A 15,654-nucleotide genomic window follows, 5' to 3' on the forward strand; every position below is an offset into this window, starting at 1 on the left:
AAAAAAAAGTGAGAAAGACTGAGTTGGTGTTAAACGTTACCTGCGAGAAGTGTGACCAGAGATTTCATACTGAGAATGTGTTCAAAGATCTTATCATGACCAAAAATGTAAGAATTAGAAAACTTTGGTCTTTTTGAGAGCCTGCAAAATGTCCTTGTTAGTAGTCCACAGCTCCATTTTACCCTTACTCCACAGACCTCTTGAAAGTTCCATAATTGTCTAGAGGGAAAGAGCTGGCAAGTTGCTTTTGCAGTCATCGCCTCTGACCAATCCCTCTGGTCTCTTGTCCTGCTGTAAAGAGATCGTGTATTGCTTCCTTCCTCATAATGAGCTCCTGCTCCTATTCTTTTCCCAGTGAACATTTACACTGTTACATTCACTGAGGTACCATGTGAAAGTTGAATTGTGATTTTGTGCTTATAATTTGTTCTCACCTCTTTTAGTCACGTTGAAGAATTGCTCTATGTGTTCCATACTGTTAATAGATTTTGTTTTCTTTTTGTTCTACATAGTCTTTAGTAGCTTTCCCAAAGCTCAAGCGGCAAGTTCTATTATATGAACCTCAAGTCAACTCACCCAAAGACTTCACGGAAGGCACCCTCTTCTCAGTGAACCAGGAGTTCAGTTTAATGTAAGGTTGACATTGGTTGATGTAAAATACAAACACCTTGTTTGAGTTTTGGTGATTTATTGTTAGCACAATAATTATTTTCCTTACATTGTATTTAAAACAGCATTCTAGGGTTATGCCATTTAGTTGTTTATTAAACATGGTAATGAACTAGAGATGCTTCTTATTTGTCAAGGAATACATTTTGGTGTGTGATTATGTTGCTTTTCATCTTTAAACATCCTGTTGAACTCTAAGGAAGCTTCATTCACACAAAGCATTTTTTCCCCTAAGATCCATTTAGATGATAATGCTGAACAACAGCCCATATATCTTCCAACTGTCTAAGCGCGTTCGTGGCAGTATAAAGTATATTAGCTCTGTTATTACAGGGAATGCTGTCACCCATACGTAATAACTGAGCTTTCATTGTGTTTTGGGAGAATCAGATGGCTTCATTGTAAATAAAGCGGCATGTTGATTATTCGTTACTTTTCCTTTAGACAACTCTGGAGAGTAATTTTCAGAAATTTTCTAAATCTTTTTTTCTCAGACTTTATTGCTATAGTATGATGTCAAAAGGCCTTCAACTGTAAAATACGTGATTCAATGTTTTTTGCAGAAAAAATGCTAAAGTTCAGAAAAGGGGTAAAATCAACTTGATTGGACGCTTGCAGCTCACTACAGAAAGGATGAGAGAAGAAGAGAATGAAGGAATAGTTCAACTAAGAATACTTAGAACCCAGGTTTGTATAAGGCGGAGTGTCTATACTTGGAAAAATTTTTGTTCTTTTTTAATCTTCAGGTTTTTTTTTTTTTTTTAATTTAAAAGCATGTAGGCATTCAAACTGTTTGTAACAAAGAGCTAATTTTCATTTTCCTGGAATTTAAAAATTGTATTGCTGGCTTTCTCTTAGCTGCTGAAAGAGACATCTTTGATGGCCTCTAGTGGATTGTATTGGTTGGGCAAAACCTTGGTTTTGTTTTTTTTTGTTGTTTGTTTTGTTTTTTTAAGATTTTATTTATTATTTGACAGAGACACAGTGACATAGGGAACACAAGCAAGGGGAGTGAGAGAGGAAGAAGCAGGCCTCCCGCCGAGCAGAGAGCCCGATGCGGGGCTCGATCACAGGACCCCAGGATCACGACCCGAGCCGAAGGCAGATGTCTAATGACTGAACTACCTAGGCGCCCCAAAACCTTGGTTTTGAGTTGTGTCTCCCTTTGATCAACTCTGACTAAACGTGTGTCCACAATAAGTTATAATTCCAGGATTGAAGTCTAAAAATTCTAATTTAATTTTAAGACATATAATTCCATTATAATATGAAATTAGGGAATATTTTTGAAAACACCCAGTGTGAGGCTCAATTTCCTGACCCCAAGATCAAGAATCTCATCTGCTTCTGACTAAGCCAGCCAGGTGCCTCTGCATTCACAAACTGTAGAGCTAGGGTTGTGGTCCCTTCTGAACATGATAAAGAACACTTATGGCCAACTGATGTGTGACCATTTTAACTTTAGAAATATTCTTATTAGGGATGCTTGGGTAGATCAGTCAGTTAGGCCTGTGCGTTCAGCCCAGGTCATGATCCCAGGGTCCTAGGATTGAGTCCCACGTTGGGCTCCTTGCTCAGCGGGGAGCCTGCTTCTCCCTCTCCCTCTGCCTGTCCCTGCTTATGCTCAGTCTCTGTCTATTTCCATCTCTGACAAATAAGTAAAAATCTTAAAAAAAAAAAAATTAAAACCAACCACTTTCACTGTTTTTATTTAATATTTGAAACTGCTGGCCAATTCAATAAAATATGAAACAAGAGGAAGATTAAAATAGTTCATCACTTCTAGATCATCTAGTATGATAAGGGAGCAGAGAAAAGATGAATAAAACTCTGGTGCTTTTCTATTTAGCAATAAATAAATTTTAAAAACTTAAGAGAAAGGGGGCACTTGGGTGGCCCATTTGGTTGAGCATCCTACTGGATTTTGGTTCCAGTCATGATAGCTGGGTTGTGAGATGGAGCCCCATGTTTTGCTCCCTGTTCCGCAGAGTCTGGTTGAGATTCTCGCTCTCTGCCCCTGCCCCCACTTGTATGCTCTCCCTGTCTGTCAAACAAATTAATTAATTAAATCTTTAAAAAAAAAAAACTTAAAGGAAAAAAAGTAAAAGAAGAAACCATAGAATTCATAGGCACTTCTTTAAAAATTTGTGGCCCTTTACTGAGAGTCAAAAGGAGATTTGAGTAAATAGAAAGATCTTGCTCTTTTTCTCTTACTAAAATGTTTAATTGAGGTGTGATGTTTACATAGAATGCACATTTCAGAGGTTGTCAGTGAGTTTTGGTAAGTGTACGTACCTGTGTGACCATCACCTCGGTTAAGATACAGAAGGTTTCTGTCAGTCCAGCCACCCCCCTCTGACCCACCACATTCCTCTCACCGCTTTCTAGTTGTGCCTGTTTCAAGTCTCCACAGAACCAGAATCGGACCGTGAACGTACTCATGCTGTCTAGCTACTTTTTTTTTTTTTAAAGATTTTATTTATTTATTTGACAGAGAGAGATATCACAAGTAGGCGGAGAGGCAGGCAGAGAGAGAGAGAGAAGGAAGCAGGCTTTCCACGGAGCAGAGAGCCCAATGCGGGGCTCGATCCCAGGAGCCTGGGATCATGACCTGAGCTGAAGGCAGAGGCTTTAGCCCACTGAGCCACCCAGGTGCCCCCTTTTTTTTTTATGATTTTATTTATTTATTTGACAGACAGAGATCACAGGTAGGCAGAGAGGCAGGCAGAGAGAGAGGAGGAAGCAGGCTTCCCGCTGAGCAGAGAGCCCGATGCGGGACTCGATCCCAGGACCCTGAGATCATGACCTGAGCCGAAGGCAGCGGCTTAACCCACTGAGCCACCCAGGTGCCCCTGTCTAGCTTCTTTTTGCTCAGCATGCAGTAACCACATTCTTCAAAATTAAGACTGAATTGCTTAAGGAGTCAATTTTCCCCATATAAAAAGTTGACTGGGAATATTTTGGGAATTTTACAAATTGATTCTCAGTTTTATGAGAAAGAATAAATAAATGAGAGTGTTTGAGATCCTTAAAAAAAAAAAAGAATAAGGTGTAGGTAGAACTTGCTGTGGCAAACATGAACATTTACGAAAATACTGATGAAAATAAAACATTGTAATAGGCAGATAGGTGGAGGAAGGTAGCTCAGAACTGAACCTACCATATAAGTATAGACGAACTTTGGAATAAAGGAAATAATTCCCGTGGGCCATGAAAAGGGAGTTCAGTAAGAGATTTTGGGGAGTTTCACATTTGGTGTGAAAATCAGGTTATAGTCCGAGTTTTTGGCTACACCAGGATAAATTCCAGGTGGATTAGACTGGAGCAGGTGTCGTCATTCTATAGGATGTGCAGAGAAAATGGAATTTTCTGCTTTGTCTTAAACCGGTGGCTAATGACATGCATTCCAGTGACCCGGCTGCCCCTTTAGGTAGTGCTCATCCTTTCTCATTTCTCCGTGATCTTCCTCCCCCCAGCCCCACTCTGTGCTGTTTCACAGATGGCGTCTGGAAGGATCGAGGGTGAGAGGAATTCACTTGACCTCATAGTGATAGTGAAGGGATCGTCCTATCCTTGTGACAGTGTCCTGGGTTCTTGCATTTTTGGGGCGGTGCTTTATCTGTCAGCTGCGGGAACCTGACTTCCTTGCTATCTGCTGCTCCTGTCTGTAGCAGACGAGCTCCGGTTCCTCCTTTCACCAGTCGGTAAGGACCACCTGGGTTCTTCCCCGCTCTGCCTGCCTGTCCTCTGTTCTCAGGGAGCTCTGCAGCTCTCTTGATTTGCCCGATCTCCCACGTGGCCCCTTGGCCTGTGTGCCCTCTGTCACTTTCACCTGCTGCTGCGGGGTTACTCTTCGCCTGGCACTAAAGGCTTTCGGGGTTTTGTTAGCTCTGCACCCCTTCTGTGTCATGTGGGAACCAGAGGAGGGTCGGGAGTGCCTGCTCTTTCGTCCCGTCAGGCCCTGTCTTGCAGTGAGGTCCGGGTAGTAAGCGCAGACCAGGACCCGAGTGCCCATGCTCTGTTTTTGTCGCTCCTCGAACACAGCCCCTCCCTCACCTCTGCCAAAGCTGGAGACCCGTGTGGCCAGTTCTCCTCCCTGGCTCCCGCGTCAGGTCTTCACGTGCCTGAAGACTTCCCCCTTCGTACTTCCTTTCTGCACCCTTGACATAAGCCCCTCATTCAGACCCCGGCATCTGGATACATTGAGAATGGGAGGACTTCACTGACCTCCCTGAGACGGGGCAAGGATCCTCATGTCTCTGCCGGGGAAGTGGAAGAGTCCTTTCTCTTGCCAAACAGTATCTGGCGCTCAAGTCTGTTACCACTTTGCTGCAAAACTCCACTTGGAATGTGAAAAGCCAATATTACCTCTCATTTGCTGCTTTCATTTCTTTTTTAACAAATTCTAATCTCTACCAAGGCAGCCAGATGCCTTTGGTTTGCTAAAGACAGGGTTCATATGGGAAAAGCGAAAGGAAGAATATATAATAATTTTTGAGTTATCCGTATTACAAGCTTAATAGTAATTAAATCATCAACAACTATTTATAAAATTGACTTAGGGGAGGGGCGCCTGGGTGGCTCAGTGGGCTGGAAGCCTCTGCCTTCAGCTCAGGTCATGATCCCAGGGTCCTGGGATCGAGTCTCGCATCAGGCTCTCTGCTCAGCAGAGAACCTGCTTCCTCCTCTCTCTCTGCCTACTTGTGATCTCTGTCAAATAAATAAATAAAATCTTAAAAATAAAACTGACTTAGGGGAACACTGTATAGGAAGTCAGAATACTTCATTGAATCAGTAAACTGAAGGTAATATTTATAGCAAATACAATTTATTATTCTGGTGGTTACTGATGTTTAAAAGTAGACACCAGGGCTCCTGGATGGCTCATTGGGTTAAGCATCAGGCTCTCTGCTCAGCAGGGAGCCTGCTTCCTGCCCCCCACCACCTGTCTCTCTGCCTACTTGTGACCTCTCTCTCTGCCAAATAAATAAATAAAATCTTAAAACAAACTTTTAGACACCAGCTGGCATGAGCTTCTATATACCAATAACTGCCTACAATGGAAAATGGAGTATAAGGGGTTTGTTGTATCTTAATTAAGATAAAGTTTGTTTGTTTTAAGATTAGCATAACACCATGTTATATACATACTGTGTTCACAGGTCAGAGAAATTTTTAAAATGTGCATAGTGTGGAAAAAAGTAATAGAAGGAAGTATCCCAAAATATAAGGTGTGGTTTTCTGCGGAGAGGTTATGGGCAATTTTGCTTTTCCTCATTCCTCAAAATCTTTACGATCAGATTTTCTTTTATAGTGAGTGAAAAAAAATGGATTTTTATTTAAGTAAAAGCTGCTGGTCTCAAGATTAAGGATGGATGTTGGAAAGAGAATGAAATACATAAAAAGCCATGTTTTGTTGTTTTACTTAAAATTAAATCTATTAATGTTCTTTCATTTGTATTTTTCTTTTAGGAAGCTATCATACAAATAATGAAGATGAGAAAGAAAATTAGTAACGCTCAGCTGCAGACTGAATTAGTAGAAATTTTGAAAAACATGTTTTTGCCACAAAAGAAAATGATAAAAGAGCAAATAGAGTGGCTAATAGAGCACAAATACATCCGAAGAGACGAGTCCGACATCAACACTTTCATATACATGGCGTAATCTTGAATATCATGGACAACATTAAGAACCCAAATTTCAGAGTGCTTGGGCAGAAAGTTATAACAGTTTGTGCTGGAGGAAGGTTTATTGGACTTTGATTACATAAATATTAAAATCTCTGCCTTACCTGACAAAACAACTCTATTTTGCCAATCACATTAGCTAGCATGATGGCATCCCCTTCATGTTGCACACTCTGTAACAGCATGCTGTTTTGTAGAGAAACTTGCATTCATGAAGAGCCCCCGATGAACTTGTGAAAGTAAACTTGATTTCTATCCACCGGAAGAAATAGTTGGGAAGGGTGAGGGCGGGGTTCTTGTTGCTTTTTTTTTTTTCCTCTTTTTTTTTTCCTCTCTTACAAAAATGTACTTGCGCAAGGAAGGATCTTCAGATATTCGTGCACTGAATAATGCTGTTATGTTTTGTTTTTTAAAATGCAATTAAAACTAGAAATAGCACTCTTGGTTTCTTTTGATCAAAAGAGGGAGCTGGTCTACACAATGTTGGGGGAGGGCAGATGTAGGTGAGAAAATAAGTATTTAGTAGTATAACACTATTTGTTCACGCCCTGCTTCAGTGTAGTAACTGGATTTAATGGTGACCTGAAAATGATACCAGATTTTTCCAATTTACCTACGTTGGCTTTCTTTAAGCAGGAGACTGCTACTTCAGTTGTTTGTTGTCAAATAAGGAGTTTTAAAATCTTATGTGGCTGGAGAGCTTGTTTTGAAAAACTGAAGCTTATATTAATTTGTTGCTCCAGTTGCTTAAAAAAAATGTATGGAGATAGATCATTTCAGCTGCAGAGTCGAAATAGCAAAACAGATGTTAAGTGTGTTCACCAGCACACTTAATGTTTGTATACCTAATTTTATTATGCCAAATTTATTATCTCCAAATTTATTAAAAACAAGGCAGAGATCTACTCTCATATAATGCAGTTACGTACCTGATCTCTTGATCTGTAGCGCAGTATACGTCATCTGATGTATAGCCTCAGGTTTCTGGAAAGGAAGACGTTCTGTTTTGGAAAGGAGCGAGTGTCTGCTGCGGAGGGGGAAGACAGGAGCCACAACACAAGACCTGAAAAGTATAAGCAGAATTGTTGCAGTCCTAATACGAGCAGGAAACTTGCCAAATATATGTACATATATAGTTCTATATTTTAAAAATAAATGTTTTTAAAATGTTCAGAAGGCAACACTTACCCTGTTCCTTTCAGTCGATCCAAAGTAGCAACTTCCTGGTTGCCAGCAAGTGAATGCCCAGAGGGCTGCGGAGCGCAGGGCTGGAGGACACGGGCAGCTCAGCGGCAAAAAGCGCATTCCCTGTGGGCAAAGAGTGGCTCCAAGTGGACTTTTATTCATTATGCTGCATGTTCCGAGTTTTTTGGCAAATACTTTTCTATCTTGTTTGATACTAAGTCATACTTTAAACCTCTGATTTCGGAAATAGTAGGAAGCGGAGGCTGATCTTTGGAAGGTGCACGGTAGACAGTATTATGCAAGGTGCTTCCGGGAGCGTTCCGTGGAATCTGTCTCCAGTCCCAAGAGGGTTTGTGAGCTGCCTGCCGGAAGGAAGGAGCGCAAATTCCAAACACGGAAGGTGTCGCTGGATACATGCACACGCCTGTTCTGAAACTCATAGGAAGTTGGAATTCTGTTTCTAATTTAAAATCGTGCATTTAGCTCTGGGGGTGGCATGTGTCTGTTGTCAGACCGAGTGTATCGTGGTGAATTAAACTAAATTGATGACTGCGGACAACGGATGCATTTGAAATTAAAAGAAAAAATAATTTGTAATAATTGCAGCCCTCACGTTTTACAGATAGTTCAGGATCAGGCATCTCTGCATGTCCCAGGGAAGAATGCCCCTGGGAAAACAGTAGAAGGGAGAACTACAGGTCATTTTTTTTAAAGTTTCAGATTTGTTGCTTTAAACTATAATTGTTCTCAGAACGTGTTTGGAATTTCTCATCATTTTGGTCATTTAATTTAAGAATGAGAGCCATGATGTTTTGATTTATAAAGGAAAATTTAATGCAAAAGTGGGTAATTTTAAATCCATGGCAAAGTTTTCTATTAAATTTTATAAATTTTTTAATAGCTAATTATGTCCTAATTGTATTTTGGGAAATTGAACAGCAGCAAATATTGTAGACTTAACAGTTTTCATCTTTTTCTTTTTTCTTTTTGTTATGTATAAAAAAGTTTAACCACTTTTTGATGTTTATGAAAACAATTTAATTGGGCAAGGTGCCTGTACCATTGTTAAGTTTTCTTTAAATGTGTCTTGACAGTAGATTTGCTAATTAAAAAAAAAAAAAAGAATCTGATAAAAACCTTACCAGCAATTTGCAAAAGGTATAGAATCACAATTAGTATCCTTTATGAGGTCCCTTCTCTCTGGTTGCACTGAACAGTGGCACTGTCTGAGCAGGGATGAACACTGACATGGTTCGGGGAGAAGAATCCAGGCCACCAGGAGTAGGGCAGTGGGACGCACCCCAGGTTCATTTAAGCTGTGAACACTAATGTAAAAGATGGAGCCATCTGGAAAATACTAATCTTTGTTGTCCTCATTGCCAGAGTAAGTAGATATGAAGCAAAACTTACAAAGTAAAAAGCAATTTTAAGGCTTACAATGAGATAAATATTAGGACATTAGGGTTCCAGTGATTTAATAAGGATCTTGAAATAAATTATGAAGTCTTCCAATTTTTACATTTATTGGAGGGTCCCTTGCATTGTCAACCTGTTTAAGTCTCTTACGCTTATTTTGTGCATAAATGTTACCGATTCCAAAAATGAAATGTTAGCTTTCTTGTTTTTACTTTTTATTGAATTTAATATAAAATATGACCAGAGTAGTTACAAAGTATTTTGCATTATTTGCAGTAGGACGTCATTAGCCTGGCTCACAGGGCAAATTTTAAAAATTCAATTTGGGTGAAAGATTTGCTAGTTTTCCAGAAAGATTTGCTATCTTAAACTCAAGCCGGTTTTTTCTATTTTCATGTAAATGACTGGGATGCTATCTTATAAACTCTTCCAAGGTCATGTTTGTGAAATCCACATTACATGAGAGCTTTCCTGTCATCTACACTATCTGTGTCGTCTGGAGTGTTGAACAAATTTGCGTTCCTAAGTTGTACTCTATCTTCGTATGGTATATACGATTTTGAATGTGTGCCACTACATACTGAGATGATAATGCTGTACAATTTTAAATGGTAGCAGTTTCTGTATGCAGTAGGCTGAAATATTTTGATGAACTGCTTAATTTTTGGATTTTATTTTTTAAGTTGTATAATTTATTTTCTTGCAAAATAAAAATGTAATATAAAAGCTTTCACCTATCCAGAAAATGTTGATGTTCTACTATTAAGTAGTTTTTAAGAGTTAAATTTGTGTAATAAGTATATTTACACCTTTCATGGTGACATAGTAAATCTTAACCTTAGGAGTCAGAAACCTGAAAAGTAACCCACTAATTTCTTTCAGATTTCAAATTTTAGTCCATAGTGAAAGCTGTCAGGAATGTAGCATTCTCAGCGATGGTAACAGCCTCAAGTTATCATGCCTGGAAAAGAGAAACTATCTCAGACCTGAAAGTGACTAATGCATTCCTTCATCAGGTTAGACAGCCCATGTCGTTAGGACAACTTGAATTTTATATCAGATACAAGTAAAAAAATATATATATCTAAAACAAATGATGACATGTTTTGTGTTTTTTTGAAAATTGGTGAAATATTTCTATTTCGAAGCTAGGGATAGTTTAGTAAGAAGATCGTGAGGGTGGACAGTGCCTTTCACAAAGTACCGTAGACTGGGTGGCTTACCAACAACAGAAATCTGTTCCTCACAGTCAAGGTGGCTGGAGGTTGGCTGTGGCGCAGCTCCTCTTCCATGGTCCGCTGCTGCCTCCTGGTTGTGTCCTCAGTGGAGGAGGGAGGGCTGAGAGGACTCCCAGGGTCTCTTTTGTAAAGGCACTGATCTTATTCGGGAAGACCCTGCTTCCTGAACCAACCAGCCTGCCAAGCCAACGCCCCACCTCCAAATACCATCTGTTTGGGGATTAGGTTTCAGCCTATGATTTGAGACAAAGACCTGTTGGACTTCACAATGACCCCGGGCTCAGCTTGGACTTGAACAGGGATTGGGGCGGGTTGGGGAGTGGATGGGAAAGTATTTACTTAAACCTAGAGATAGATTTTTAAGCTTCTGGGCCCCTTCCTTGCTCAGGCGCCCCCCTCAGGTCCCTAGGAGTTTTGTGTCAGCAAACCTCCCCCCACTTCACGTTATTACACGGGGCAGTTTGGTTTCCGGGGGCTTTTTGTTTTGTTTACAAATTGAAGGTTTGTGACAACCCAGCTTCATTTTCCCATAGCTTTTGTTCTCTTTGTGTCTGAATCACATTTTGGTGATTTTTGCAATCTTTGAAATTTCCGTTATATTTGTTACGGTGATCAGTGATTTTTGATGCTACTTTTGTAATGGTTTCAGGTACCGCAAAGTGCACCCACGTAGGGATGGCAAACTGAACCGATACATGTCATTTGTGTTCGGACTCCCACCAACTGACTGTTCCCCCACACCCTCTCCTCAGGGCCCCCTAATCCTGATACAACAGTACTGAAACTGGACCAGTTAGCCCTACAGTGGCATCTAAGTGTTCAAATGAAAGAGTCGCACATCTTTCACTTGAGACCGGAAGCTAAGAGTGATTAAGCTTGGTGAGGAGGGTGTGTGGAAATGGAGACAGGCCCAAAGCTAGGCCTCTTGGGCCGAACAGCCAAGTTATGAACAAAACGAAGTTCTTATAGGAACAAAAGTTATGAACAAAGACAAAGTTCTTATAGGAAATCAAAAGTGCTCCTCCCGTGAACACAGGAAGTATAAGAAAGCCAAACAGCCATACTGCTGATACACAGAAAGTTATAGTGGTCTGGATAGAAGATCAAACCAGCCATAACTCCTGGAAGCCAAAACTGGTCCAGGGCAAGGCAATAGCTGTTCAATTTTGTGAAAGTGGAGAGAAGAAGCTGCAGAGGTCGAGTGGGAGGTACAGTGATGAGTGCCGACATTTGAGAGGCAGCAAGTTCTCCGTAAGAATTAACAAAGGTGGTTTCGCTGACCAAATTTTCAGTGTGGATACCCAGCCTCCTCCTGAACGAAGGTGCCATCTAGGACTGCGACAGCGAGAAAGCAGAAGTCCGTGCCTCAAAGCTTCCAAGGACTGACTCAGGAGTCGGCTCAGGCAGCTGGTGGCTGAGTTGGAGCTAGTGCTCACGCGCCACTCCCGGAAACCCCAGGGCCCTTTAAGAACCATGCTAAGCCCCGTCTGTCCGTGCCCTGCAAATGGGGCACCAAAGAGTGGAGTGAGAAGAGTGTGGTACTGGCCCAAGGTCAGACTCGTGAATTGACAGAACAAGATAAAGAGACCAGAAAGAGACCTTTGCCCATACCTTCAGTTCATCTATGACAAGGGAGGTAAGAATACGTGATGGGGGAGGGGAAGCCTTTTCAATAAATGGTGTTGGCTAAACTGGACAACTTTTTTTTTTTTTAAGATTTTGTGCTTACGTGAGAGCTGGGGAGGAGCAGAGGGAGAGCAAGAATCCCCAGCAGGCTCCTGCTGAGCACAGACCCCATGCAGGGCTCGATCCCATGACCCTGAGGTCGTGACCCTGAGCTGAAATCAAAAGCCAGACGCTTAGCTGACTGTGTCCCCCAGGCACCCCCAAACTGGACCACTTTCTTGCCCCATGCACAAAACGAAGCGGTTGAAGACCTAAATGTGAGCCCCGAAATCGTGAAGCGAGACTGCCACAAGGAAGCAGAGGAAGCCACCCACAGGACAGACAGACAACCTAGTGAACGTGTAAACGACACATCCAACATGCAGGTAATTAATAAGTAAAATGTATAGAGAACTCATTCTCCTCCACATGGAAAAAATCCAACTGGAAAGAGCAAATTCATAATTTAAATAATCTCCGCACTGAGCCAGGTTGGGAAATCAGCACCCGTCCTTGAGACGACACGCACCGTGCCCATGACGAAGGGTGGCCGTCGGGGTGGGGGAACACCTTCCCTTGGCCCTTCTCCTGTGGCGGCTCCATGCGTACTTCACCTTCTTCCTTCTCAGCAGATGACCTTGCTCGGAGAAAACAGCAGAGGAAACGAGGCCTTCCCACGTGAACTTTCGAAACTTGCCTTCCCCCCACCTCTAGGCTGTCCCTCCGACAGTGCCCGTCTTCACCTGCCTGCCTGTCTCGGGGAGGAGCTCCCTCCATCCTTACTCAAGGACAACTATTTCACTGTCTTACTGAAACCCAGCTCCTGCCTCCTGCGTTTTGCTCCAAAGACCTCTGTATCCCCTCTGCCTTCCCAACATCTTTCTGATTACTTCTTCCTTGGCCTACAGCCGTATTTATCACAGTTGCGGTTCCACAGACCAGCAGCGTTATCCCTTGAGAACTTGGAAAACCACATCCTCGAGCTTGACCCCAAGACCTTGGCTGCAGAAAGTCTTCCGGCAGCAGCCAGAAATTTGAATTTCAACTGGCCCTCCAGGTAAGGCTGATGCTTGCGAAGTTTGAACGCCTTGACCCCCCCTCCCCCAAACAGACTTATTCAAGGGTCTGCCATCCTTAAAAGAATTCCTCCCCTGCCTTGCTGGCACTGTGACCTCAGTGTCTTCCTTCTGTTTTCTTCTAAACACCTCGACAGTCTCCTCCACTGTCTGCCTCCGGTTCTGCCATGTCCTACTCGCTGCCTTATGCCGCAATGGTTCTCTGGCCAAGGTCACCCGTGACGTCCCTGTTGCTTAATCAAAGGTGCATCTTCAATCTTCCTCTCTCTGGATCTCCTTACAGCATTTGCAACTTTTAAAAAAAAAGTTTTTAAATTTATTTGACAGACAGAAATCACAAGTAGGCAGAGAGGCAGGAGAGAGAGAGGAGGAAGCAGGCTCCCTGCTGAGCAGAGAGCCCGATGGGGGGCTTGATCCCAGGACCCTGGGATCAGGGCCTGAGTGGAAGGCAGTCACTTAACCCACTGAGCCACCCAGGTGCCCCTGCCACTTTTTTTTAAAGCTTTATTTACATTCCAGTTAGTTAACATACAGTGTAATATTTTCAGGTGTACAATGCAGTGATTCAACACTTCCTTCGTCCCCATCACCTGCTTCCCCCTCCCCCACCCGCCCCTCCCTGCTGGCACCTGCCAGTGTGTTCTGCTAGTTAAGTCTGGCTCTTGGTTGGCTTCTGTGTTTGCTCCCTTCGCTTGTTTGTTTTGTTTCTTAAGTTCCACACACCGCACTTGCATATTGAACTGGGTTGAACCCAGTTAACTCGTTTCAACCCCTGGTGTTAAAGATGCCATTCCTGCTCGTCTCACACGTTCCTCTCTTCCCTCTGTCCATCTCCTTCCCTGCTCTTCCTCTGCCTGCACGCCCCAGACTTTCCTCTGGATTCCCTCCTCTTCATTGACTTCCCTAGCTCTCACCCTCGTCTCCATGTGGACGCCCCAGCCCGGTGCCAGCCCAGGCTATCCCTGCCAGGAGCCATGTGTCTTTTCAGCTGGTTCCTGAGCATTTTACCAAGAGTCACACACTTGCTCCACTTCGGAATGAACTCAGTCTCTTAGTTCAGCAGCCTTGATCGAATTCTCTGCTGCTTCCCTCCCCACCCCACTTACTAATCCCATGTCTGTTTTATAGCTACCATCTGACCTTTGTTGACCTTCGTTTCTACTGTGTTGGCTGAGTGTTAAACATTTCACAGTGTGCTTATGCCGTGTCAGGTAGCTGCTGCCTTGCTTCTTGGCCTGCATTTTGAAGTGGACTGTCTACAAGTACAGAGTGGTAAGTAGGGGTCAGTAAGACTGTTTGCTCTAAATCTGTGACAGTTTGGGGGCATACGGGACGGCAAAGTCGGTTGAGCGACTGACTCTTGGTTTCAGGTCAGGCCTTCAGCTCAGGGTCGTGAGACTGAGCCACGCTGGACTCTGTGCTCAGGTCAGAGTCTGCTGCTCTCCTGCTCATATTCTCTCTCAAATAAATAAATTTTTAAGATATATAGATGTATATATGTAGATATAAATATCTTATATAGGTATATATATCTTGGGCCTCACACACACAAACACAGAGCTTAGGCACGGGTACATACTGTAATGATTTTCTTTCAGTAGCTGTTGAAGCAAGAGGTGTGGAGAGGTCTGTGCTTGGCCTGGAGGAGGCTTAGCAAGAGAGAAGGCATTGAGTGTGAAAGTCAAAGGAAGGAGGTAGAACTTGGTGACCTTGAATATAGAGGCTCTGGTAGGTGAAGGAATCAAACATTACTTTAAGGGACAACTGGGGTGCCCAAGAAGTTAAAGATGGGGTGTTGTGTTTATTTGCTGCTTTGCTTTAAAAACAAACAAACAAAACCCAACCCCAAACATAGTGGTTTAAAAACAAAAACAGCCATTTAATTTCTTTCACTGGTTCTGAATTCAGGGCAGAGAAAGAAAGGCTTATCTCTGCTCCATGATGTCTGGGCTTTCAACTTAGAAGGGTTGAATGCTGGGAACTGGAGTCATTTCAAGGCTTTTTATCCATATTTTGTCCTGGACCTAGCCTGGGAAATCACACAGCCTCATTTCTGCCATACTGCCCTGGTCCACACAGTCTGTGTTCCGATTCTGGGGGAGGTAACACAAACCCCACCTCTGGAGTAAGCATCAGGCACGTGGAAAGAAGAGCTTATTGGGTCAGCTAACTACAGGTGTGGTCATCTTTGAAAAATGCAATCTCCCTCAACTGCCCACAAACACAATTTCAAACAAAAGATAATGAAGGGTGGGAATTTTACTTTAGGAAAAATATGGTCTTAGGTAAGTTGTGTGCTGTCACCTTGTATCTTCTTTTTAAAAAAGTTTTATTTATTTGAGAGAGAGAGAGAGAGAGAGCCCATGAGCTGGGGGAGGGATAGAGGCAGAGGGAGAAACAGATTCCCTCCCTGAGCCGGGAGCCTGATGTGGGGCTCGATCCCATCACCCTGAGATCATGACCTGAGAAGAAGGAAGACGGACGCTTCACCTACTGAGCCACCCACACACTCCACTCTTTGTATCTTCTATATGACAATAAAAGAAAACGAGTCACAAAGATTTGCTGTCTCAGATGATGATTCAAGGTTAAGTATTGGGTTCCCAAAATGTGAGGACAATAATCATGGCTGACATTTCCATGGTTCTCTGGGAAAAGGAACAGGGAAGTGATGCTATGCAGACATAATCAGTTCGGACCTCAGCTCCACAACAC

General features: G+C 42.7%; 1 protein-coding gene across 2 annotated transcripts in view; it reads left to right on the top strand.

Annotated features, from left to right (window-relative positions):
• The window catches only part of CUL5 (cullin 5), a 90,479-nt gene extending 80,793 nt beyond the window's left edge, over positions 1 to 9,686 (top strand). For both annotated transcript variants that reach the window (XM_004764409.3, XM_045077531.1), the window contains 3 exons: positions 513 to 631; positions 1,233 to 1,356; positions 6,142 to 9,686. In XM_004764409.3, the coding sequence (XP_004764466.1) occupies positions 513 to 631; positions 1,233 to 1,356; positions 6,142 to 6,336 (438 nt within the window). In that variant the 3' untranslated portion in view covers positions 6,337 to 9,686. The remainder of the gene's footprint in view (positions 1 to 512; positions 632 to 1,232; positions 1,357 to 6,141) is intronic.
• The last annotated feature ends 5,968 nt before the right edge of the window (positions 9,687 to 15,654 follow it).

The sequence above is a fragment of the Mustela putorius genome, unplaced genomic scaffold (assembly GCF_011764305.1).
Source record: "Mustela putorius furo isolate JIRA1106 unplaced genomic scaffold, ASM1176430v1.1 tig00000198_pilon_pilon_pilon, whole genome shotgun sequence".
Taxonomy (NCBI): Eukaryota; Metazoa; Chordata; class Mammalia; order Carnivora; family Mustelidae; genus Mustela; species Mustela putorius.